At 40.2% G+C, this 27,392-nt stretch overlaps 1 protein-coding gene across 1 annotated transcript in view; it reads right to left on the reverse strand.

The window, feature by feature from the left end:
• Window positions 1-6,240: 6,240 nt before the first annotated feature.
• Window positions 6,241-27,392, reverse strand: part of HECW1 (HECT, C2 and WW domain containing E3 ubiquitin protein ligase 1) — a 265,441-nt gene continuing 244,289 nt past the window's right edge. The window contains exons 23-28 of the mRNA XM_085320214.1: window positions 22,738-22,836; window positions 21,212-21,341; window positions 17,394-17,540; window positions 16,242-16,356; window positions 14,791-14,989; window positions 6,241-6,595 (exon numbers count right to left, since the gene is read on the reverse strand). Of these exons, the coding sequence (XP_085176340.1) occupies window positions 6,484-6,595; window positions 14,791-14,989; window positions 16,242-16,356; window positions 17,394-17,540; window positions 21,212-21,341; window positions 22,738-22,836 (802 nt within the window). The 3' untranslated portion in view covers window positions 6,241-6,483. The remainder of the gene's footprint in view (window positions 6,596-14,790; window positions 14,990-16,241; window positions 16,357-17,393; window positions 17,541-21,211; window positions 21,342-22,737; window positions 22,837-27,392) is intronic.

Genomic DNA, 27,392 nt, shown 5'->3' on the forward strand with positions numbered 1-27,392 from the left:
TTATGGAGTTTTGTTAGCATGCCAAGAAAGACATCTGATGTAGGTATTGAGGTTTCAGACAGACTATATTTTAATAGAAATTCAGTAATGTATACCATAGAATGGATTCTGGTAATGGATTCTGCATAGTTCCAGCCACATAAATAGATCAGCATTACAGAAATGTATTCCTCTGTTGTATCCTCATGTTCAGTAGTTCATCTCGCTGGTTTTTAGTAAAATTGCTTCTTCCTTCCTTTACTGGTGAAGAGTTCAGAGAAATGTAGCCTAGTATCACAAACACCATTCCCCTCCCTCCCTCCACCTCTGCACGCACACACACACAACAGACACGCACACACGTGAGTGCACATGCGCACACACATCCTGAACAGAGACTGGGCTGTGAGCCTGGCTTGTGCTGCCACCGGCACCGGTGTCCCTGCCACGGGAAAGCTAGCGCTGGCCTTGAGCTTGAGCACGTGCTGAGCGCTACACGTGAGAGGAAATGCAGTGCTSACTCTAGAAGGCCTCTTACAATTGTCACAGTCACATCGTTGCACATTTGGTACCAAATWGCTTGCCTCATGTAAGATATACTTACCATTTTCCTTGTAGCCCTTCTGTTGTTTTTTATTTTTCCATGCAAAAACTGTTCCTCGTATTTGATTTAAGCTTCCCCATAGTTCAGTTTATACTGATAATGATCCATCGTGAGATGCCATTTATGTAAGAAAAAGGTGTGATCACCAAGGTGTCTGCTGAGTGTATCTGAGGCATGTTAATCTACCCTGGAATGTGCTAATGAAGCATGCCTGAGATACTACAATTATGAGCAGTAGAGAAATGGGTGTGACGTACTAAGAATGCCACAGCATCTGCTATGTATTTGCTGTCAAAACTTAGTGCAGACCCAGCATATGCTATTAAAAGTTGTCCTTGCACTTGCATTTCTTACCTGCAGTGAAGTAATGAAGCTTGGAAGTGAGGTACACACAAGTAGTATTTATCTCTTTTGTCCCTCTATCTGTCTGGAAATATTCTATAACAAGGAACAAGCTTGCATGCTTTCAAGCAGGTCTGAACTTAGGATAGTCGAGGAGAGCACAGGGGCTTYGGTTATGCACATTATGTGGAGAACCTCAGGTTTTAGACACATAACCCTGAGAGCCTGAATRAAAGCAGTGGAATCGCCTAAATGCAATGGTGAGAAAGGATAGGATCCTGCCCTGACAGAGGAAGCACAATTCCTTAAGTCAATGGACTTCCACTAGTGCCAGTATCCCCCAACTCTAGTAAAATAYGTCCTCCACAAAAGAAATTATTTGTCACAGACAGTACACACAATGCCATAACAAAGTGAGTTTATTGACATTCCTCTATAGTGATATGATTGAATAGAAAGCACAGCCTGAGTATCATGTGACATTGTTCTGTCAATATAAGCAAAATCAGTCCAGTAATGAGGACCTTTCCTGCCACTGACTTTATGTAGTCTTTAACAAAATCTGTAACAGACATTTCTGTTAGATAAATCGGAAGCTGCAGGGAATTTGGCTAATGGTACAATATTTACTATACCTAGTATCTACTATCTACAGGCATCTGTTTTTCTGCTAGAACAAAGGAACTACATGACTCACTAGAGAGAAAGTAACAATCCAATCTTTTGGACCTTGTGATAACTGGAAAACCCAGACTTAGTATATTGCAGTCATTTTTTTTAATAACGAACACTGAGGTACAGCAAGAATAAGAATAAAAAAGCACCGCATTTGTTATAGAAAGATCTGTTGGTCTGCATTTGACTGAAAGTGTTCAATCTTTACTGGGAAGYCCTATTAATGTTACCATGGAGACAGGGCAAATAATTATTATTTCAATAGAAATTAAATCTGCAGTCAGATTCATCTTTTTGTAATTTCATAGACTGTCACAGGATTAATAGCAAAGGATGAGTTTAGCTCATCCCGTGTGCTATATTTTAGCTTACATCATCATTGATTTCCGTGTCCAAATTCAGTGTCCCACTGTTTTCAACTAGAARTATGTCAACTATTTGTTACAGTGAAACTAGAACAAACCAGCAAAACACAAAAACAACCCCCCTCCCCAATTCCCTCCCCCAGCTGTCTCTCAGGCTAGACTAAGAATGCAAACCTTAGCTACAATTCGTTGGAAAGTTCATGGGCACTTGAGCAAAATGGGTGAAAAAAGTCTTCTGTGTCAGATCTGTACAAAACTCATGATTTCTCCAGACCACTTTGTGGTTTAGTTTGGACTGGTTACATATGGGTTGTGATAGCCTTGGATCTCCCTAAAACATAGAAGTCAAATTCAGGATACGCACAACTACATGATTGAAACTGAATGCTCATGCAACATACTCCAAACTGAACTGACAACATTTGTAAAGTTTAGACCCAATGCAATCAATGATAAGRTACAGTTATATTTGTAGTGGATTAAATCCTGCATAGCTTATTTACTTGAGCAGTCAGTAAGAATATTTCAGGGTGGAAGACCTACTGATGATTTAGAGTATCTATTTTCATTCATATATCTTCAGCTTAATGCTAGTATAGCATCAGGATTTCATGAACAGAATTTTTCCTTCCCTCCACCATTAATATCATCACAACAATCACTTTCAGAAAGATAACACCCCTTTACAACCAAACCTGCATTGCTTCTGTTGACAACTGCAATTCACAAAATCCTTTAGATTTCCTGTTCTATTTCTTTCACTTGCATTTTGAATTTACTGATATGGATGTCTTGTCTTAGAATAATTAGCCAAAACATATTTCAAGGGAATGGAGGTGAAGCAACAGAACAGATCGTGGGTTTTTTTGACTTTCATTGCTGATGTATTTTACCAGAAATCTACTCTATAGAAAATCTTACAGTCTTTCCCGTGGGAAAATAATGAAACCAGAAATTCTGTAATGACCAATCAGTGCTTCACCAGTGAAAATGCAGACCCGGGGAGAGCGCAAAGGATCCTGCACGGGAGCAACAGCATTTGAACTGAAAGGTGAACAAGGAAGGGTATTTGCCTCCTATATGCAGTAATAACAATAACGAAGGCAATTGCTTGCATAATGGGCAGGTTAAATAACAAGGCAAGGGAGATGGGTGCCTCCCCCGCTCCTGTTAGCACCATTCGYTGCCTCACTTGCTCTCGCTAACATTACCGTACCACTTAGATGCACAGCTTCCCCTTCGCGCCAGATGGGGACTGCATTCAGCCCTTGGCATGATACAATGAATGGAGAATTGCACTGTGAGAGGTTGATCCCGGTATCCTGGAGATGTCCATGTTTGAAAACCTATTGAGGTAGGGCATTTGGGAGGAGAAGTGGAACAGTAGAAAGCAAGAAAAGCGAACAGTAGTATGGCATTTTCTTTCTCTTTGTTTTATGAAGAAGAGAGTCAACTGTCTGTCCCCATTCTTAGCTTTAGATTAAAAAAAAAAAAAAAAAAAAAAAAAAAAAAGCAAACAACCCTGCAAGGAAAAACCTGCAAAGTAACAATGCTCTTGTTACTTTGATATCATCACAGTCACTTAAGAAAACAGCCTTTTAAAAATATTCTAGACTCTGCACTTGAAAGACAGCTTTTGCCAAAGATTCTGATGGAAAGTAGCTGGCTAATGTTGTTTGTTTCCTAAATGAGGAACACACAAGCTGCCTGAGATGGCATCTGCTGAACATGGAGATGTATGCCACCTAATCTAGCTCGTACTGTATAGTGAGTGCCAGAACATGATGTGAAGAAGAATTTCAGGAGAAAGCTTTTTTTGTTTCAATCAGTGGGGTTTSATGCTGTCTCTGAAATACAAATATCTTTTATTAGGCTACAAAAAATAGTTTCACTTTTTCTTAATAAAATATAGTTTTTAAATACTTAAAAAATTCTAACTATACAATATTGTAAAGATTGGAACTTTTTGTTTTTCTTTTTTACTATGTTAATGAGACAGCTCTTGATGCACTATTTTCTTTGACCCAACTGGGAACAACCAGTTGGATACTTCTCCTACTTTTCTTTTATTGTTGGAAGACATCCAACTTTTGACATAGTGCAGGTAACTTTGTAACACTACCAGAAAAAAAAAGAGGAGCGGTACATGAATCACTGGATTTTGGGGCCCAGTGGTGAAGGAGGCAGAAATTACATAGGTTGACGACTGAGTTGTTCGGTCTCTCTTGGTGTGACTCGCTCTGATGTAATTCATGTGCATGTAACAGATGCTCTCAGAAAAAAGACAAAAAGACAAAAAGAGTTCCATCACTACTGTGCAGGGGGGCTGGGCATGTGCAATAGATGACTCAGAACTACTTTGTAGAAGTAATAAGCATCATTTACAGTGACTAGTCCAACGGAACTAGCCTGTAGCTGAGGCCTCTGTAGGCAACTCTAATATGAGCCCTCAATATGAAAAATAACACGTACTATAAAATAGATCCTCAGTAAAAGTCATACAATAAATTAGTATAAAAGTGGCTGAAATGTTACAGAGACGGAATGAATGGGGCAATTTAAATATCCCAAATATTTTATATATCATTAACAAAAAGCTACTATTTCTGCCTAGAAACATGTCTTTGGGTCAATCACCGTTCAAACATCTATTGACCTAAGAATCAGAGGAGAATGACTTAAAACTCAAAGAATGCAGTCAATCGAGTGTGATGAGTTTCTATACACCGTACAAATACACGTGAAAGCTGGGCCTGGATATTTTCTCCAGAGAGAGAATTTATGGCAATAAGATGTGTCTGACATTGAACTGTTCTCCTGGTTTGACTGTTTTCTGAAGCACAGCTAGCACATGACTAACAGTAACAAGCCCCTAAGGAGGGGCATTTCATGTGAACTGCTAGACGCTGTGTTACTTTCTCACTTACCTTCAGTGCTACTTCACAAGCCTCTTGCTTTGTATTTTATACATCCTTTAACACCCTTATTGTCAGAAGTAAAAAGATACTTCATACTTCCTTTTCCCAGTTAAGACAAACACTTTCAATCTGAGATGGGTATTAGAAAACAAGGGCAGCAAAGTTTAAAAGTAGAACACAATCAGAGCTGTGAGGTTGAGCCTCAGCAAAATCCATCCAAAGACAAGTTTACTGCTGTTTTCATTTCATTCTCTGGCTTCCGAGCCGGAATGCAAAGTACACCAAATTGAAGAGGGTTATATCTGAAGTAACAAGAGCTAGATCTTTAATTTAGTTGTACCTAATATGACTGGAGGGATTTGGGGGCTTACTCCAAGAGGAATTACAACAAATTCTTAACCAAAAGAGAGTTATAATCCCCTTCATCCTTGACAAGCACCCTCATTCACTGCAGCTTCTCATATAATAGCCCCTAGAGTAGAACCTTCTGTATACAACTGTTCTTGAGGTTTTGGAGATTTGCACTGAAAAAGAAAGGAAAATAACATAACTAAGAGGGAGGAAGGGAAGGAAAAAAAAAAAAAAAACAGTAACCATAGATTAGCCCAGCCTGACAGAAAGTAAATGGCTCTGGATACAGGGTATGGTATTGTCTAGACTTTTCATTTGGAAAGGAGCATTTTAAACATCAGAAAACAAAGATCTGGTAAATAGAACTCCAGGGTTTTCRTAAGAGTAGAACATTCTTCTTATTTCCCCCTTTCCTTATCACATACAATACTAAGGTAAGGGAGCCTTGTCCTTTATGCTACATAATAACACATCCTTCTTGAGTGTGCACAACCTTGTGCTTCTTGTGTGGTAAACATTGCAATAGAGATGCCCCTCCCAGTATCTCTGAAGTGCAAGTTCTCTCCAGTACTTGCAAGAAACAATCATAACAACTGCTGTTATGCTTTGCATTGCGTTACAGGTTGTTGTTTAGTTTTTGAAGGTCTTATCTGCACCGTGTATCTGGGCCAGTTCCAGCTGATGCAACTGATGTGGATCATGAGTTTGTATATAAAAATTTCAGTTTTGCTCATAGTTGTCTCTCAGATGGACAATATATACAGGGGAAAAAAGGATGGATTAAAGATATATTTGACCAGCTCCTAGTACTGGATTCAACTGTTAAGAAGTAAGATGGAATCGTGGATTGATTTAGAAGATGTGGGCATATAAAAGCTTGGAATGCTTGATGAGGGTTTTTTATTTTTTAATCAACGTAGATGGAAGTAAACATTTATTAACATTTGGTCAAGTGTAGCATAACTTGCATCTGTATTTTCATTGTTATTAATGGAGGTATGTAGAGAGATACAGAAACCTCGAGACAGTTGTTTTTCTATTGCATACAGACTAGCAGTCCATTGGAAAGAGGATGAAAGCATGAAGGTTAGATCTTAGAGGGCGGCAGTTCTTCATGCACAGCTTTTGTCAATCTTGATTTTTTTTTTTTGTTTTCAAAAATAAAAACATGAGAAACCAAGATCAAATAATGATGGAAAGGAAAGGTGACATCATCAGCCAGAAAAACACCAGAAGTGCCTGAACTCCCTCATTCAAGTCCAAAGGTACTAGTTTCTTCAACAGCTGTCAACAGCTTTTCATACAGCATAGAATATGAGGGATAAGGTGGAAGATCCAAACGGTTGAAACATGTGTGTGCCCTGCAAAAGGAAAATATGCTGCATGTTAAATTTAATTTGAATAAACACTCTAATGAGAAAAAAATTCCTGCTGAGACTCAAGACACTCAAGCTCACTTAAGACATCAAAAGAAATTCTAACTATTAAAGTAAAATTCTTAAATTGCCAAAAGTCAGAAAGTACTGAAATATACATGTGCATGCACCTGCATATTTCAAATAGAAGAGACAAGCTATCCCTTCATTAGATGTTGCAGGCATCTGCTGGGATCTTCATGGAGAAGTATGCTGGAGGTCACTGAAGAGCTGTGACACGAGATCAGATAAAGAGAAAAATGCCACTACTCTAATTTTGGTTGCTTTGAGTTCTTCCATAAAATGCAGCTCAGCTGTATATCCAACATGAGTAGCTAATTAAGTTTTGCACCAGTGGACAGGCATAATGTGATGAACTAYAGTGACACAATGAGCTCAACGAGTGCTTACAATGAGACTAGAAAAAGACCATTCAAGGATCTTGAATCCTGGTGATTGAAGAAGGAAGGTTGCTAAAAATGTTCCTGTAAGTCATCTGCAAGCCATCTGCTGCAAGTTTGGCCTTTAAATGTTACTACTTATTTGTGGTAACCAAGGCAGAAGCAATATATTTTCTTCACAGAGTAAGCTGCCAACTTGATGACCCTCTCGTCCCCCAGTTCTGTCATTACATTTACCCCCAGTTGGCAGCATCTTCACAAGAACCCATGGAATGGGAATCAGTCTTGCTTCTACCTTGTTGCAGCTTTACTGGTGGCAGCGGTTAGACCCAGATGCGGATCTCACTTCACTATGTGAGGTGCTATGCAAACATGGAACCGAGTCCCTACCCCAAACAGTTCATCCATTTAAACTGACTGAAAAACATGCAGCTCATTCAATGGAGGGGACACTCTTTCATTATTTTTTCAGTCAGCTTGGAGGTTTGCATGATGCAAGGAGTATTTGTTTCCTTTTGCTCCCTCTGATAAATGTGAATTAACAAAATGCTACAGAAGCAACTACAGCCTCAGTGGCTAATAATGTCTAATCATCTGGTCCTTGGTATTGTTAAAAGCAAGGAAGTTRTTTTCCTTCCAGCTCTTCTATCTCCTACTTTAATACAACACTATTTCTTCAGTACTGAAGCTGAAGAGCCATCTTAGAATGGACACTATTTGAAAGCCTGTTAGTCATCTCTTAGGCCACTCATGAAGTCAGAAGAAATGATACTGGTAGACTGCCTGCCCTGTGACTTGCAGATTTGAAGGAAGAGATTTATCAAGCACCTGTAGCGAATCATTAAAAGCAGTGAGACAATTGATATAGCCAGAGGCAGATAATCTTCACTGTATCATGCTATTTCAATTAGGAGAGCTTTTACCATCTTTTTTTCCCCCCTCTTGAATGAAAATTTGTTAGTGTTAACTGGCCACTCTGTGGAAGAGTGTACAATAAACAGAATTTGCTGAAATAGCTGGGGACACTTGAGTTAGAGGAAAATGTGCATAAATAAAGCAATTATTTAATACATCTCTTGAAATTAAACAAGGTAGATCATGTGTGTTATCCATAAGTAGCTCTGCACTGTTTATTGTGTATCTCAGTAATCTTTGGCAATGATGTTAATTGTTTCTCCCKTCCCCGGCCAACACTTATCAACTACTGGGAGTTAATTAACAGAAGGTTCTCTTAGTCCGTTCCGGACACATTTACGCAAGCCGAGAGAGCGCCATTCGGAGACACCCTGCTTAGCTGTACAGCTCCAGAACTGGGAGTGGCATAGTCACGACAGCTTTGGTGTGGATTGCGCTGATGTAACTACACTGAGTCTGAACTGGTATCTCTGCACGGTATTCAGCTGTGGGCACATTTAACTGTGTGAGGATATGGCATGTCAGACATCTCCGTCTTGCATCGCATTGTGTAGTGCCGACATATCCACAGCCAGTGGTTCTGCAGTTTATTTTCTTGCAGACATTTGCCTAGTAGGAGACTGATCATCATCCCTCTCATTTCATGCTGGCTAAGAAACAACCTTGCAATGTTGTTAACTTTTAGTCATTCTTGGCCTAGGTCAAACTCAGACTAAAGATCAATCTGTTGTCCTATTACAAGATTCACAAAAGTGGGTGCTTCTACAGAAGGTCTCATGGAGTTTATTGTGGAAAGAAACCATTACAAAGAAAGAAAAAGTTAACGTGTTTAGAAGCATGTAAGGATCTTGCCAAGCAATACTCTTGTGTTCTCTAGTCTAGCAACTTTACACAAAAAAATCCTTTCACTCCAAAAAGTCCCATCAAATCAAAAAGGAAAACTAATTTTCAGGAGCACTATGCAGGTCAACAACTCTACCTGCTCAAGATGCAAACCACAATATATTGCTGGCTAAAGAGCAAAACCTGAGGTCAAATTCTGTTCTGGGAAACAAAYGTAGATCTGCTGCAATTCTAGTGAAGCCAATTAAACCCACTCAATCTTACGGCTAGGTAATTATGTGCAAAACTGTCTGATACGCGTTCTGTGATGAGCCCAAGTGGTTCTTTCCTGCAAAAGCCACAGTTCGTGTCTTCTTGTGTAACTCAGCAATATATTCTGCCTTATCTGAGAGAGAAGGATGATTGCCACCCCCCCCTTGTCATTCAGTGTTCCCTCTCTCCATGTAGCTGTGCACAGCCTTTGTCTCTTGCAATTAGAAGCTGAAACCTTTCTTTTCTGAGCTGGACCAAAGACATTTAGCTGAACCTCTAGTCTGTTTATATCATATGCTGCATGATGCTGAAGTAAACAGGGCAATAAGGGACAAGAATATTTTCCATAACATTTACCATTGCCTAATTCTGTGTCTTGTCCTACAGCGGGATAAGTTCCTTCAGAACGATGTTGACCTCCTACTACTGATCCCACTAAGAATGACTGCAGTAAACATATTCCAGGAGACATAGGCTATTCTGTAGTATGGGCTTGCAGTATATATTGGGGTGAAAACATTGCATCAGCAGTAGAAGAAACAGTCATTGCAATGAGAAAAGTCTTTCTTCCTTTAATTAAGCCTCCAGCCATGCGAGCCTGCTGCCATTTGRGAGGGTGTTCAGGAAGTAAGAGGTCTGGAATAAGAATCAGATTGGTAATGGCTTTCATGGAAAGCATTCTGGCTTCTCCAGAAGAAAACGCAAGATAAAGTCATGTAAACCAGTTCTGACCCCCATATGCCCTCATCCTCCAGTAAGTAAAGCAGTAAATGGATCACTTAAAATTTCATCCTTCCTGGCAGCTTGCTTTTATTGCTCACAGCAGTTTTAGTAGGTCTGAATTTTTAATCTTGCTGACAGTTCACAGTGCTATTTCTTTCCTTTTACGAATTCTCTCTAAAAATTACGTGTTAAGCTTTTAAGCTTTTTGCATTCTTCTTTCCTTGTCACTTCTGTTAATCCCCATAATGATGAGAGTCCAAAGGCAGTAAATGCACACTGAGCCCCCTCCTGTCTAATTTATAGCTTGAACCTGCCAACTAAAGTAAGACTTGCATTTTGACATAACCATGCCAGTCAGACAGAAACTGTGCATTTCTCCTTTTCACCTTRCTGTCTTCAAACAAACTCACAATCCCCTTTGGATCAACCTCAAGGCTCACAGGTATCTACTTTTGTACCTTTGGTTTGTAAGAAGCAACACTGGCATGCTGTGTGGGAACCACCGCTTAATAGATGAATGTGGACTTGTAGATGATAGTTCTGTTATATATGAGAAAAAAGAGAAAAGAGAAGGAAGGGAGATGAGGAAAGATAAAAGACAGCAAAGTGTGCACACACACTCCACTGGGAAAGGAGGAAATGATGAGAACAAAGTTCTTTGTAGTCACACACAATCTTTTTTAATTGCTGTATGGGATTCTGGGGATTTCTGTTTAAATATTTTTCATCTAGAAAGGACAGAACTCTCCTATTAAGATCAAATATTTACTAGCACTGAAAATTTTTATCATACTTAACCTGCAAAGAGTATGCTGGTAATCACTAGTATCATTYTGCTGAATGAAAATCTCTTTTGATTGAAAGGTAGTTACAACTCAACAATGATGAGGAAAGAGACCTCATTGTGTCAAACACGATTATTTAAGTAACYGAGATACATGTTGAAATCCTTATTTAGTTGTTACTCAAGCAGAACTACCCTTGGATCTGACAWGAGTTTTGTCCATATGTGGAGTGCAACTAGAAGATGAGACAGTGGCAACTGTAGGCATTCAGAACTTTGAAGGCTGAGATTTTAAGAAAAGGAACTGTTTCCTCCTATATYTATGGTAGAAAATACTGCTGGTTCTTTGAATGTGTGTGTTTCAGGCCAGAAGTTCTGTTCCTACGATATCACATGAAGCTATGTTGTTCCAGGTATGAAATCAGTGTCTGTTCTTTAATATTTGATGGGGAACGAAGGATAAGTTTTTGCAAAACTACTGCTGAAACCAGTTTAGTGTTAAATGTTTACATGACCCAAGAAGAAGCATAGAGGCTTCCTTCTTCAAAAGAGGCTATAGCTCGATGAGTTTTCCATAGATCCCTACTCAGGAAACTAGAGAGTAGAARGACAGGTCACTTACAAGAAGTAAATACGTAATTCCTTTATTTTAAGGGAAAGTTTTGCATATTAAAAAGGGAGAATAAAACTCAGCTCTGCTGAATAAGTGTTTGACCCTGTTACCTATTCAGTGTTATTTCATCTGATATGCTACAGCAGTTTGGAATAAATCACATGGACAAGCTGTACATTTGGCTGTCTCTTCGGTACCTGCTTAAGAATCATGGTCTGGAGGTCCAGGATTTGAGCAGCATCTCTGAGATATGCACTACTTTCACTTTGTAATGTATCTAAGAAGATACAGATAGGAATAATGTGTCTAGTACAAACAGACTCAAGAAATAACCCAATGYTGTGATCTAATTCTTGTTTGTCCTACATCAGTATTTTATACCACTGTACTGTGTTCATGTAGCAGAACTGCTCCTGATGAACAAGAGCACCAGTAAGCTTGTTAGAATAAAGCTTCTGGCTTCCCAGCTTCCCTGAAGAATACTTGATTATCCACAGTGTTTTCAAGAAGCACTCTAGGTATTACGTATTAGTGGTTATGCTGTTAYGTCATTAGGCATCATCACATCTGTGCTCACTATAACCAAATTGCAGTTGCATACTCTCATCACCAAAGCATAAGGACAAAGATGTGAGAGAGTCTCCTAGCTGTCTGCAGGAGGAGTCCTGGGCTCTTCTGACACAACTAAAAGTTATTTCGATACTTCGTTAAAAAACCTGAATGCAAGGGCCAGACTAACACMTCCCCAGTGACCTAGCTTCTACCTGGACTGCAGGAAAGCCAGATGCATCAGGTGCCTGGAACTTTACAAAAGCATCTACTATAAYATCTCTTAGATTATCACATCTACTGTGGGCCTAAGAACTTAAGCCAAAATCTGTATCTAAGCACACAAATGACCAAGTTGGATGATTGCTGAGGCACRTGGGAAAGCTCTTTTTTCCCCTAGACCTCTGAAAATGTGGAGTAAGGGTAGCTCTCACTATAAAGTTAGTGGGAGACAGGAATTTGTTGTGAGTTATATTAAGCAGGTAAAGTTAGTGTGTATCATAGGGCCAAAAGGTCCACAGGATATGACATACAACTTTTTTTAGTCTCTAAATCTAAAGTAAATACATAACTAAATCTAAATAAACACAAGCAATCCATGATCAGGCATTTTTTTAAAAAAAAAGTTTAAAATAACATTTATTTAGTTGCTTAACTAAGGATTTAAGGAGACTCCAGGTTTAGCTTGTGTGTTTTATATATTTCTTAACACTGTGTATACTTGGCAGCACCCCATAATTTTATAAAAATGCAGGTAATAAATTCACAGTGATCAAGCTGTGTTTATTCCCCTTGAGCAAGTACTGCTTCTTTTTCCTCTGGCTAAAATGAACACAGAGCTCTGATACTTCTAAAAGGTGCTAACAACTTTCACCTGGAAAAGAGGCCCCTTTCAGGGAGAGCAACAAGTTCAGTGATCAGCAGACAACTTAAGTTGTTAACGTGAATATCTTGGGGCAAACTGAATCTAGGTCATAAGTAATGCYGAGGTTCACAAAAGAAACTTAAGCAGAGTAGAAGGAGGCCAATTACCTTTGGAGAACTGGATGGGTCAGCCCAAGGCATYTTCTGTGCCCGCTCCAAGCTCACCCTCCCCTCTTGCCATCCCAGCAAAGTGTGCAGAGAGAGCTCTGCAGAAATGCACCATCTGCAGCTTGCACTCGTTGAGGTTCTGCCTGCCTACAGGCAGGAATGCCCTCAGTCAGCTCTGAAACCTATATATAGAACCAGACTATAGATAAGCTGCAAGGCTAAGATCAAGCCTAATCACAGCAAACTAGCTCTTGGGCTTTCTTTCCTTGTTCCTGGCTGTTATGCTGGCTGAAGTGCAGAGGGCACGAGTCATTTCACTGACCTTACATGTTTTCACTTGCTTTTAAATCTCAGTGCCTACATCTAGCTCTCATGTAGGCTCCAGCTCTATGTACAGTGTTTATAGTTGACGGAAATAAATCAGAACATACCAGGTGTGATTCAGCTGAGCTATTTTAAAAATCTTTGTTAAGATGGGATGAATCATACCTTAAAAATACTCCGTTCCTTTCTCCTGACTTTAAACGGAGTTCACATAAGATACAAGCTCATAAAGTCTGCTGATATGCCCAGGCCCAGCTCCTGTGTATCCCCACTGCACCAACATGGACTTGAACATGCTTGTGCTTGGACAGATGCTGACAATATTTGGATTCTCCCTCTCCCGAGAGCTCTGAAGGTCCGCTCAWGTCTGTGCCCTATAGCATGCTTCTGTTACGACGACATGGATGGCAGATAACTGGAAAACYGTATCAGACCCATAGTTAATTGATTGAGTATGTCCACAAGGTCTGGCAGAACAGATTTTGCAGTGTACCATGGAAGTAGTTAGCCTCCTTTGGATTGCAGCTGTAAGCAAATGACAGAATCCAAGGGWCTCTCTGAATCTCTAAGCCTTTTTGCCTGTCTGGGCTAGGGCCTTTCTATGGAAGATTTGCCCTGATTCTAGCCAACCTGGCCTGGTGAGAGTCACCAGAGAAATTGAATGCACACAAGTAAGCTGCAAAATGTGAGTGGGGTGAGAGTTTCAGGCTCCTTTGGCTTCCTGTTCATTTCCAGGAGGATAATTCAAATATGAGTAGGCAATGAGGACCTTGTAGTGCACAAGGAAAGCATTCTTTGGAGGGTAAATGTTATGTAAAAGRGTCACTTAGGAAAAGTATCCTAGAGGTCCTCAGATGCAGCCCATGAAGAATGCTCTGCATTATAATCTTGATGGTGTAGAGCCTCAGGCAGCCATTAGGTCATTCAGGATAAGATGACTCAGTTCAGAGGGGAAGGAGATAAAGGGATAAAGTGCTGGAGCAGAATTCAGAACTGAATGTATCATTGGCTGTCATGGCTCTCTTGGGTGGCCTTAGGTAAGTCAGACCACCCCTCTGTGCCCCAGTCCCTTCGTTTTAGAAAGGAAGATGACACCTGCTTTGGGAAGCATTCTGAAGCCTGTTGACTCTGTGTGATACTATGGCTCATTTACTCTTAGTTGGCTGACTGGACTAAACGTAACAAACTGGGTATTATCACCACATGGTCCCTTTACTAAGCCTCCTCATGCTGAAAAAGTGGAACCATCAGARCAAACGAAGGGATTACACTCAGGTCTCTGCCCAAAACTCAGAGACAGATTTTGGCTTTCATATTCTTGTAACCTCACAAGTATTTTTAGTGGCATTTTGGAGGCAAAGAAAACAGAACCAGCTGACAGGCTTCTGGTGGTTTAGATCTGATCCAGAATCAAATATAAGATTTGATATAAGACTTGGATCTAGGAAAATTTGTGTCTTGACAATTTCCCAGGGTTCAAAGTAGATGAAATTGAGCCTGCAAATCAAAAAGGTGGCAAAAGAAACTGCTTTTCTCTGAATGCAGTTACAGAATAAACTGAAACTTGTCTCTTTGCAGCAGTTTCAGGATGTCCTTATTAACATATTATGTAGTTATTATCCTTCACTGCAAGAGACACTGCAGCCAAGTATCAGGCTCATCTTTCTCACAGAGATTCTGTTTTTTTATCCTAGTCTTGACATACCTTGGRAGGGATGTTATTTTCCCCCATTTCTCTATACAGAAGCGTCGTAGCCCATTGCTCCCTCGGAGAGCTGCAAAGCCTTCGTACGGCACACTCGATGTTCCAGTGACGAATTGTAACAACCGGAGTCTCTGTTCATTGTTAAATCTCTCCACTGCCGCCCAGAACCACCGTATTACTATGTGCCCATCATGGTAACCTAAACACAAAAGCAAGAGAGAAAAATTAAATTCACACTCTCTAAGCGGTGATTTTAACATCTAAATACATTCCCACTGACACGGACAGCAGCTCTTCTTACTGAAAAGCTTTTGATCAAACAACATATCTTGTTCTTGACAAGCGATAGGTCACAGCCTTCATTTTTCTGGATACTACAATATGACTAATTCATCTGAAACCCTAAAACTCAAATTGAAATCCAAGGTACATTGGCCTCCCACAAATCCCTTGGCAAGCACATATCTGCATGAAATATAAAGCACCAATAGTGAAATACCACACAGTGTGTGTCCTGATGACTTAACAAGCAAAATTTCTGGTTCCCAAATACATTCTTATCTGGGTTGTGTTACTGTCCAACATACGGAGTGGAGTTTGCTGCCCTAAGTCCTTCCCTGGCAGACTTCCCACCTTAGGGGCTCTGTGCCTTCAGATGCTGGCTAGTGAAAGCCAGCATAAACCCAGAATAAATCTGTCTCAATAGCAGTGCTGAAAAAAGGAGGAGGAAAATAACTTGGGAGACCAGTCCGGCTTGTGGTTACCTGAGTATTTCAAGGTAACACAAAGGTTGAGCAGTAAGCAGCAAAGACTTATGCCTTGTATTTCAGGGGAGGATATGTGAACCTCAGGGACTTTCCTTCTGTAGTGCAGAACTGGTGGATTTCACATTTATCCATCATCCAAGACAGCCTGGATAAATCATGTTCAGCATTTAACGCAAAAATAGTCCAAGCATTAGAGGAGAAGGGAAGGAATCTAACTTGACATAGTTTAAGTGGAGGGGACAGTTAAGAAAAATCTCTATTTTGTTGAAGTATAATTGGGATCTGTGGAATTTGGCTCTTCCACCTCATTCCCTGCTGAAGCCAAGAGGACTTGTGATATTATTTCCAGTGAGGCCAGGAGTTCATTCACAGTCATCAAAGTAAGTAATGTTGAGACCTAATACTGCAGATTCTTTTCAGTCCTTACTAGTTAAAACTCCTGTTAAATCAGTAGAAATTGAGACTAAGTAAAATCTGTGAAGAAGCAATKTCAGTATTATTAAACCTGTTGATCAATTCTTGAGGTCTTATTTATTTTGTTCCATGAGTTATTCTTCACAAAAACTTTCTGAATGAAATAAGATGCTTCCCTTAGGAAAGGCAGAAGGAAAAAAACAGATGATGTCTTTCATGATTTAGACTGAAAAAAGATGAGCTATTAGTAAGCATCAACAGACAGTTTACCTCCACGATATTCTGTGTTGTTACGCCAGTCATTGAGATCTATTTCTGCAGTGCCAGCAATAACCAGCTCCAGTTCTCTGGCATCAAAAACAGAGACAAGCCTGGAGTCTACAACCTAGAACACAAAACACTTGTAAGCACAATTTCAGACTGAATAAAGCAGATGTAATGTCTCATAAACCTATGGCTCTGATGGCCAGCTCCATATTCTGACAAAGGCTTCATGCTGATTGACAACTTCCACTCCTCTGCTGATGTTCTGAGCTGCAAACAATACTGACACATGAGATTTGACCAGAATAAAACAACACAAGTGACAAGACGTAGTTCAGATTCTTCACCGCAGAAGATTCTTCACCATTACATTAGTTCTGACAAGTGATTATGATGGTCGAATGGGCACTGGATTTGTAATATGGAGAATTTCTTTTATATTTTGTTTACATTGGAATTTGTTTACAGTTGTCACAGTGTCCTCAGGTCTTCATCCACTGAAGCTGCAGCAGAGGCTTATCATCATCTTCACTTGAAGAGAAAAGCTTTAACAGGCTGTGGTATCCACATGGAGAAAAAGCASAGTTTTGTAAACTGTAAAGAATCACCTGGCAAATCCCATTCTACAGCAAAAATTCTGATCAGTTCTATTCAGTTGCAAAGTCACCCTAACTGGCTTCCACCCCCCGTAAATGTCTGTGCATGGCTTCTCAGTGCCATCAGCTACCAGTACTGTTCTTTGTGCTTGTTATCTGTCATTTCATTTTCTTTTAATTTGTTGACTATAAGCCAACTGACTTGCCATTCTTTGCTGGGTTTGTTGTTGCAGGGTTAAACAAAGTTTTCAAACCACCACTTTTCTTACTATGGGACTGGACAGCAGTGATCTTTCTTAACGGTGTCTCATGTCTACCTGTGGCTTCCTTTTCCTCTTCATCATTATGCTTTGTCATATTCACAATACACATTTCTTTCCTTTCTCCCTTAATGCTAGACATGTCACCTCCAAGGCTCCTGGCAGCTACAGATTTGGGTGCTCCAATCCTTTCCACCCATGCCTTTTTAGCTGTTTCATAAGGTGCTGATGCATAATTTAAGCATTGGGTCATCAAATTGAGATGATGAATGGAAGATGATGGAGCACTGTTTGTTACTTACTTCGTAGAAGCCCCGGACCAGGGCCTCTGTTTGCTGAACAACTCCTCGTTCCACTCGCCACTTAACCATTCTCTCTATGTACTCTTTTTTGTTCTTTTCTGTCACGGCTGTATTTGCCCCTCCAGATTTCAGCTCTCTTTCTGTCACCTACAGAACAAAGAAAAATAATGGGGTAGCAATGTATGGATCACTTTGTGTTTCAAATTTCAAGTTATGCTTTGAAAATTTAAGTGGAAAATAGATATAGCAGTCATATTTYTTGTTCGGTCCTGGCCCTTCATTGATTCGTAGTACGAACACACAGGATAATGAGGAAGTTTTGCTACCCTTTTCAGATTTCTGCTGCTATAACGATTATGTTTAGCAAAGATAGTAAATAAACTGCATGAATACATATTCATTATTTTTTACATATTATTTATATTATCTATTTATTTACTAGCCCAACAGATGGCATACAGACCATATTCAGGTCACTTTTCTTGAGGGACATATAGAAACATCATGAATTATGGAAACACTCAGTGAGTCACCTAATCTGTAGCTTTGTTGAGAAATAGCAAGAACAAGTAAGGTTGGATGTAACGAGTTAGGAATTTGCAGCTGGTTCAGGTTAAATTCCCTACTGTAAATCACTTCATTGCCATTATACCAGAGTAGCATCTGGCCGAGCTGCTGCACCGTACTCCTCAAGATGGTGCAGCATCAAGACATAGCTGTTAAGAACCACCACTAAACATGGTCTAGCTTTAAGCATGCCTTGAAGTCCAAATGTTCTGAATCTCCTGCAAGACTTCCATAAATAGCCAGATGTGTTGGTGACCGATTTCTTCAACATCTCATTATTTGTATAATTTCAAATACAATTAGTGATCTACACTTGGAGAGAGCCAATCAGTGACAATGGGTCTCTGTTTTTTCTTTGTTGTTCAGATAGGTTTAAATCACAACTATGAGACAGAATTCAGAATTAGGTTCCAGAGCAATAAGAAGACACTTTAGCTCCAAAAGGAAATGTTCCAGAGTAAATACAACTAATTTGCAYTTTAGAACATCCAGATGACAATGCTTTCCTGAAACCTCCATGTTAGATCTCAATTTCAACAAACCTGATGGAAAAAATTTTCCCTTAGATTGCCGTTATGCAGTCTACCAAACTGCAGGCCAATCTAGCCCACTAGGCTGACTGGAGCAATTGCCATGGCATCCACATATAGGGCTGGGAGATAGTTAATAGGCCTGTAAGAATGCTTTCTAGTGCATAAAAGCATGCAAAAATACTTAGGGTAACAAGCAACTGCCACCTCTCCAGGTCCTGCAAGCAAAGTCTTCAAACTGGCATCCAGTCTTCACTGGTAAGACTTTGGTACTCTTGGTTCTACGTCATATCTTTGGTATTACAGTGGTGCTCTAGGGACCTGTAGGTGATAAGACTAGTGCTCCTCTGTAGTAAATTCAATTAAAAAAAATGCATCATGAAAGAGGATATGGCCCCAAAGGTTTAAAAGTGAAATTCACAAGCTAGAGATGAGGCAGGAAAGAAATGACGAAAGAAGTGGTGACTGGTCCATAATAAAGTCATTGTGGAAGCAGGAAAAAAGGCCTGTAACTCATCTACAACATAGCTCGTCAAAGAGCTACTCTTTGTTTCCCTTACCCAACCTTTGAAATGCAGCTTTACAAATATTAGCCAAGGTCCCACTGTGATCTATGCTTGCATATGTATCGAGCAAAGCAGTTGTTTGTTACTCTTTAAGTGGTCAGATACTCYTGACATGCAAGAATTTCCAACTGGGATCCATCTGTGAGCAAAAAATATGATTGTGTTTTCTTGGGTATTTTTCTTTCAGCACTTAGCAGATTTCAGAAGAGAGAGGGAAATCTCACATTCACTTAGGACACTTGGATTCTGACGCTCTTAATTTATGGTGAGAATCATTTTTTTCTGTCGTTAGTTCTAGCAAGGTTARTGTCTAGTACTTACAAAGTACTAGGCAACACGCAAGCTGGCATCAAAATCTGGCTTGAAGTGTTCTTTTGCTTTAGCATCACAGTATCTACAGGAGATTATGTTTTTTTTTCTTTTCTCTTTGGAGCCACCTTTTTTATCTTTCTCAACAGACTCCTATGCAATTTTATAACTCTTTTCTTTGTGGGGAGTATAGTCAGTAATTAAGGTGCCAAATGTTACCTTCAGATGCATCAAGGCAATTCAGACTGAGATTCTTATTCACCTTTGTAGTCTACCAATGCAAATAGAAACTTGTCTCATTTTTGTGACTATATTTGCATGTTTACGTCTGCCTGTCTTCATGAATTAGTCTTACATAGCCATACCTTCCAGGCAACTGCTGCACTATCACTTGAATGTCATGTAAACTTTCAACTAAATGCCAGAAGAAAAAAACCCTGCATTTGGGTCTGTGAAAAACAGCGTTATCTTTCCTACAGAAGCCACTTACTTCAATTCTTCTTCCTGATCCTTTTGATTTCATTCATCTTGACTCTGCTCATCCCTCATGCCCTTTTCTGTTTTCTGTTTCCTGTTTCCTTTGCCTCCCTTTGCAGTACAATCAGACTAAAATAGGAAAATAGCCTCTGAAGTCTTGCTTGCTTTCTGTTACTTTCAAGCTCCTTACTGCTGAGCTGCCCATTTACTCTCAGGATCAGAGCTCCTTCCCACCGATACTAGTCCAGCTCTCCACTGTTTCTGCAGGCCTTCACTCCATGCTATCTGCTCCTGTCAGCTTTGCTGAGGTCCAAGAGCCACTATCTGCTCCTGTCAGCTTTGCTGAGGTCCAAGAGCCACTGTCTGTGTATTCCAACTGATCTTTGCTCCCTTTGACACTATTCATCAGCTAACACCATCATTAACTTCTATCCTTTGAGCTTCTGTAGTTCATGGCAAGCTTGGTTCTTCAGTCTCTCTAGCTTTCAGCATCTCCTGTAAGCTTTCCGTGAATATTGCTTTGGTCCTTTCCAAGGCTTTGCCAGATCTTCCTTATGTCAAGATGGTCTCACCCCCTTCCACAGTATTTTTCATGCAGATGCTTCCAAGTCTCCCTATCTATTTTTATTTATACATCAAAATCAAATTCACTGAAAATAATCCTTTTTTTTTTCTTTAAATATAGAACAGGTTACAACTGCAAAGTGGACCAAGACTTTGGTGCAAGCCAAAAAAATCCACAGGAGACCCTGGTATGTATTCTGGTCTCTAAYCTGCACTGAAGCCAGGGTTGTTCCCTCCTTAAAGCCATAGTTATCCATATCAGCTAGGCTAAAGGGAACCATCTGTCTGACTAATGCAGAGATACATGGTAAAAAGCATTATAAGTGGATGTACATATGAAGAGGTTACCTAGGTGCAAGGTAGGGGAAGAGACACAGAACGTAATAGGAAAATATCTGACAAAATAGCGATGAGTTGCCACGTCTTTCACCACCTGCTGAATGTTTTTCTTCCCTCCCGACCCCCATCCTTTCAGTCTCATCAGCTTTAAATTACATTGCTAGCATTCACTGAATGCCACATCTGTGTGAACTACACCCTGGAGAGAAGAGCTCTGCTCCACTTCAGGGAATTCCTCATGTTCATCAGTGTGTGGCTCAACAGGCCTGCAGGGGAGCTGGGGCTGGTATTTTACATTATAGAAACTAGGAATAGCCATCTGCAATGAAACAGGTGATTTGAAAAAACAGAAGATAGGAGAAGAAAATGTTATTCAAAGGCTAAAGAATCTGTTCTGACAGAATGGTGTTCATCACGCTCAACTCCGTCAGCTTCTTCTTCAGATGTTTTGTGTATGTGTGCTCACCTGTCCAAACACCTCCTCGTTCACTGTGAAGGTGAGATCCAGGATATCTGTGATGTTGTTATCCTTCATCCACTGCAAACTCTGATGAAACTCTTCATCCAGGTACTCCAAGTCACTTAAATCACATGGCCTGATTGTGAAGCAAGACAAAAAGATGTAGCTAAAGAYGACTTATGACTACTCAGAATATGAACAACAATTTAAAGACCCAAAATAAAGCTCATGTTTTCTTGGCTTTGTTAACATCAAAGCCTGTTCCACAGACCCTCTTGAAACAGTTCTGCAACAGTTTTGCCACTGTCTGCTTTGCATGGCTGGGCTCAAGGCCAAGTCTGTTGGCTGTCTGCACTATTTGCCTTCGGAAGACAGTCCTGGGGCTTGATTTTAGGTGAGTCTTCTGGATGCCCTGCACTTCAGAGCACATGCTTACTATCAGTGCTGATAGGCCCCACCATGCTGTGCCTGGCTGCTTCCAGGCATCTGTCACCCTTGAGGTGAGCTCACAAGACTGACAGAAGGCAGACCAGGCAGCCTACATTTTGGAGGAGCTAGCATTGCTTGCTGAGAGGGCAGGTGGATGTTATGAGCTGTCTGGTTTAAAATCCCCCTAAAGTGGCATAAGGATGCAGGGAGGACTCTAGTTTCCAGGACTGGCCAGCTCAGATACAACACAGACTTGATTGTTTGGATCTCAGTAATACTCATTTAAAAAAAGAAAATGAAATACACATTGAAGAACTCTAAAGACTGTTAACAGAAATATCTTTGCTAGCTTGCATTCATCCAAATTGACTATTTCAATTAAACTTTATTCTGCTATTTGTTATTCAATTGCCTTTTGATTTATTGTTCATGTTTTTTCTTTGCTGCAAATTTTATATGCTTTACCTTATTGCAGTCTGTTAATTAAAGAGGAACAGAGGATCAATTAAAATATTAACCTTATAAAGTTGACAAAAAACTTAATACATTAGCAATAACTTCTGGTTGTTAGTGTAAAAGACCAATAAAAGACCAATAAGAAGCATTCATTAGTTTATATATACATTAGCATTCCTAAATAGCCCRGTTTGAGTTTAGAATGAAAATTTATCCCAATGGTGAGGCAAAAGACATTGTATATTTTCTTAATATGAGAAAAAAATCATTTTAAGATGAAAGAACAATATCTGTTCCATCAAAGATCATTTCAGTTTTTCATATATAATTTTAATTGCTTTGATAACTTTTCATCAGTAGTACTCTTTGGAATTACGGGCCAATGCTTTCAAAAGCGTGTTTCAAAATGTCAAAYTTACTTATTAACCACTGTTATCAACATAGTCAGTATTCATGAAGGGCAAGTGGAGAAAAATCAAGAAAAATTAATAAGGCCTTTGGCCTTTTGTTTTCCACTGCAGACCAACCAAGCAAGAATGTAAAAAACTGGAAGGTAAGAATGCTCCAAGTGACTCCACAAGGGCCGGTATCTACATACAACTCACTGCTTGATCTTCATTTCTGSTTGGTTGCATGCTTATACTTACAGCCTTAGTAGTGCTTTGTAGAACGGCCTTGTGAAGAAAGCGTCAAGGAGGTACTGATGAATGAGAGCAAGGCCAAGAATACGACCACTGAACCTGAACCTGGGATACAAAAACGCAGAGTAAATGAAGTATAACTCAGGACACTCAGCACAGGAACTTAATACAGGTAGCAGTTGTTCTTYGTTCCTGACTCAGGTACTTGCAATTTATTTATCTCTTCTATTTGTTATTTTCAACAGCTAACACCATCCCTCACATCTCTCACTGATATGTAATGGATCTTTTTTTGATCCATCTCCTGCGGCCGCCATACTAACTAGTGGCTTTGGAAGCTGGCATGCTGCATGTTCTCATGTACAAAACCAAGGAACGCTCTCAACATTCACTTCCTGTGATCTTTAGTTGAATGCTCTGATACAGATCAACTCCATCAAACAGCAAGTTTAGCTACATCAATACTGTACTCCACCTCAGCAGAAGGTGCATGATCTGTTTCAAAACAGCTGCAAAAAATATTTGGTGAATCACTATATCCATTTTATAACTAGTTACAACCCTTTCTGAGGTGGAGCTTTAAAGTACTTTAAAAGGGTAATGAGTCATTGTTGTGATTACGAACACATATAAAAATCAGTTAACTAAATCTCAAGCAAATCATCCTGAGATCACTTTCCTAATAGCGATGCTCTGCTATCTTTGGTATAACATACTCTTCTATTGTTTTTGCGCTCTAAAAATTACAACTCCCATTCCCATTTCAAGTACCTTCAARTAATACCCCATTTTCTTTACAATCTATGACGTGATAATATTCTGCTGTATTTTTCTATTACTTAGTAGATATTCTTCCATCAAATCTAGTTTTAAATCAATAGCCTCAGGAAAAAAAACAGAACTTATACGAGTCCAGGAGAACTTATTTTTTGTAAAAATGCAACCCCCAATGCCCATCCAAAACTTGTTTATTTGTAGGAAAGAAAAAGAAAAAACACCACATCCCAGGTGTGACCACTGCAAGCCTAAGCTGCCTGACATCACAGTAAAGTTTTACTGCACAAAAGATGAGAAACAGATCAAAATCYCAAGAAACCGTTCCTTCCACAACAGGGAGCAGTGCAAAGATCCCTCCTGCCAATGAATGAAACATGAGACTCGTTGTAATAAAGGCGGCGCAGAATATCCGTTCAGTCAACTTTATGCTCATGGGACAGTACAACAAGTGCTTAGTCTGTCAAATGGGGCACAAAATAGCATGCTGTGGGCCCAATTAGCATTTACATCACCACAGGAGCTGCCTCCACATCCCTTGCATCCAGGAAAGGTGCTTATGGTAYGCAGCTGACTGCTAACAGAAGAGTGATTATATTACCCCCTTACAGCTGTTTCCACATCAGCAACAAAAGGCAGCTGTTGGGTCTAGTTAGGACCTGCTTCACTTCACTTGTGCTCCAGTGCAARGTTTCAGCAAAAGGCAATGAAAAGAGGGGGAGCTGACACAATGCAAGCACAGTGGAAGCCAGACAGCTAAAATCCCAGAAACACTAAGCCTGTAATCCATCAGTTTTATAGCACCTTCAGGATCTATAATCAAATCTGTTTGTCCTAAATAATGCATATCAGCTTTTTGGGTTTTGCTCTTCACCTTCCCTGCCCCCTGCACCCAACTTCTTTTCCCTTCATATGTTTTGAAAGTGAACACTGAATGAAAATATTCTGAGCACTGAGTGCTCCTCACCAAATGCCCATCCCATGGCTACTCAACAGCACAGAGCTGAAGAAGCAGCAACCATTTGGCATTAAGTAAAGTTGAAAGTAAATTGCCAAGAAAAGTTCCACTGATTTTGGAACTTTGTTCCTGCTAAGAAATTGCCTGAATGTGTGAACAGGATCAGGTTTTCTCCTTGTTATTCACATCACTTTATACCTCTACATGGCTTTGGGGGATTCCAGGCAATAATGCGAAGCTGACGTGAAAGGTGAGTGCATCTGGATCAAGGTGTTTACAATCATAAGCACATGTTATGGTAGCAGTTAATGGGAAGTTTGATTTGAACCAGTGCTTTATGGCAGAGTTGTATTAAACCATGCAGAGTTCCTGTGTGAGACGACTAAGTCCAGTGGGCCAGCCTAAACAAATGTGTGCAGGGCAACTCTATGTTGTATGGTCCATTGGTGTGGCCTTGCACTTCAAGCCCTCTAGGACATGTCAGGGCCTATTCAAATTGGAGGCTTGATTGTGGTTACATTGTGCCAGGCCTTTTGATGGGACTGCATTGGATAGGAAGTCCAGTGCCAACTGGTCTGGTTAAAGGAGATAAAATAATTAACAAAACATTGCCACTTCCATCCCCTAGCAATAAAAGAGATTTAAAAAGCTATAAAAAAGCAGTATATGACTCTTAATTCTGTATATGGTGACTCTGTAACCCTCAGCAAACACAGTACTTCGTAGGCTTCCACGTGGCTGCTCCTCCATCCTGAGAAGGACAGAGCAGAGCTCTCCAGCCCCCTACCCCTTCCTCCTCACACTCAGACTTGGTATCTTCTAGAGACTTACTGCACCTGACTCTGTGACCTGAAAATGGTTTAAAAGCAGGTCCTTTGGCCCTCATCCATTCTGGACAGGGCCAGGGATCATAGGCTATAATGATAATAACCTCCCTCTGGTCCAGTGGAGCACTGGTCTAAGAGAAAGCTGAGATACGCATGCTGTGAAAAGTCAGAGGATACCTGCCAAAGASAGGTGTTTGCTATTATGCTCATAGGATAACTGTACAGTCTATGAAACTACCCCTGCTATTGCCAAGCATAGTGGCCCCACTTAAAAAAGTCTCCAAACTTAAGAACACCTATCAGAAACAAATTACTGCCCTCACAAAAGCCAGTTAAAATGAAACCAGACTCTTGTGTATACTTCTTCCTGAAGGATTTAGACTGAGTGAGAATTAGAGGTGGGCAAGATAGTCATCAGAAAAAACAAGTTTTCCTGACAGAATAAGCAGCACAGGGGTAAATCCTGACTGGAGGGCACATACCTTCCTTAAACCTGACTTAAAACCATTTATCTTTCCAAGCACATGTCAAGTGCTTCTTCAATTTCTTTCTAGCAGGAAAGGATAACTTGGTAGGAGTGGGGAACATGAAGACCCATTCTTGCCCTTTCTTACAATATCCTTCTTTTTCTGAGACAAGGACTGAGTCCATGTAATGCACTCCCAGCAAAGAGGGGAAGGGGGGGAAGGGGTTAATGAACAGGAAATGGTGAAATGAGAGACAGAATTAATAAACAGGAGAGCTGCTCCCCTTGGCCTGCCTATCCACACCACTCAGCCACTCAAAAAGGACATTGTGTGCACCTGCTTTCTGCTTTTAATAATCCTACTCTTTGACCCATCTGTAGGAGTTTCCACACTAACCAGTTAATTCCCTTGCCTTCTGGAGGCTGCAGGTGCCCCTTAAACAGCCTGTTTTCACAACAGCCTCTTGCAAAATAACAGGCACAGTCTCCTCAGCGGGACTCTGCATATTTACCATATCCGAGTACACAGATAGACAAATCCTTAAGCTATAGCAGCAGCTAAGCAATACATTTTCCTCCAGCTGCAGATTGCTCACAGGAAGTTTAATTTACTCTGGGCCTTATCATATAGCAGCAGAGTAACACATGACCAAGAACAATCTTTTCTTCCATGGCTCTCTTAATAGGTTGGACCAACACAACTGTACCTTACATGACAATCCTTGCTTGGATTCATATAGAGAACAGTATACCTCGACAAAATTGTAATCTATGCAGATAAGAGAAAGATGGGTTAGTGAGAACACCTGTGGAAGATGTGGYGAGGAGTCAGTGACTGGCAGAGTTTGTGGTACCAGCCCCAGTGTATAAAACTACACACTGACTGAATTCCCACCTGGGCCTGGCATGCATCTTCCAGTTTGTCAACAATGTCTAGCTGCTTCCCAGGCAGAAGCTGCTCAAGGTTAGCACAGCTGAGATAAGAAAATAATTCTAGTAGATTGAAGGAGCCCTTATGAACAATGAGTTGAGTCTTACCTGGGTGTCTGGCCTGTGCCTCCAGCAGCTTCCCATTGGTTACTCTTCTTTGCAGTTCCTAGGGCTCCCCATGCATCTTGTAGTGTAAGTCCTTTACTAAACCTATCCTGTTTAACTCCATATGAACCTTGAGTGTCTTTCTCTGCCGGTATCCAACCCTCTCTTGCCTGTCTTGTGGTCACAGATGGGTTTTGTTTTATCATTCTATAGAGGGTGCTTTGGTAATCATGCCTCATAGTATAAGAAAATCTAAAGCCTGAGTAAAGGAAGCACTTGACGGGATTAAAAAGATTAAAAATCTTGCAAACCTTGTCTCACTCAAACAGGTCAGTTGGGCTTAAGTGTACCCTTCTTGATGCAGCTGGCTGAAAAATCATTTAAAGGGCTTACAAGAACTGAATATAATATGGTTCACACTGTATTTGAAAATGGCATTTTCCTTTCACAAGACTACTGAAAACTTGTTTTCACTTATAAGACAAATTTATGCACTCTGATGCATTGTTTCAAAGGTTCTGACTGTTTAATCACACAGGTGAACTTTTGGCTATCCAAAAGAGGAACTGAATAAATGAGGTTACACTACAGCACAGAGTTT

This window comes from Rhea americana, unplaced genomic scaffold (genome assembly GCF_003343005.1).
Source record: "Rhea americana isolate MKP2758 unplaced genomic scaffold, rheAme1 scaffold_62, whole genome shotgun sequence".
NCBI classification, from domain to species: domain Eukaryota; kingdom Metazoa; phylum Chordata; class Aves; order Rheiformes; family Rheidae; genus Rhea; species Rhea americana.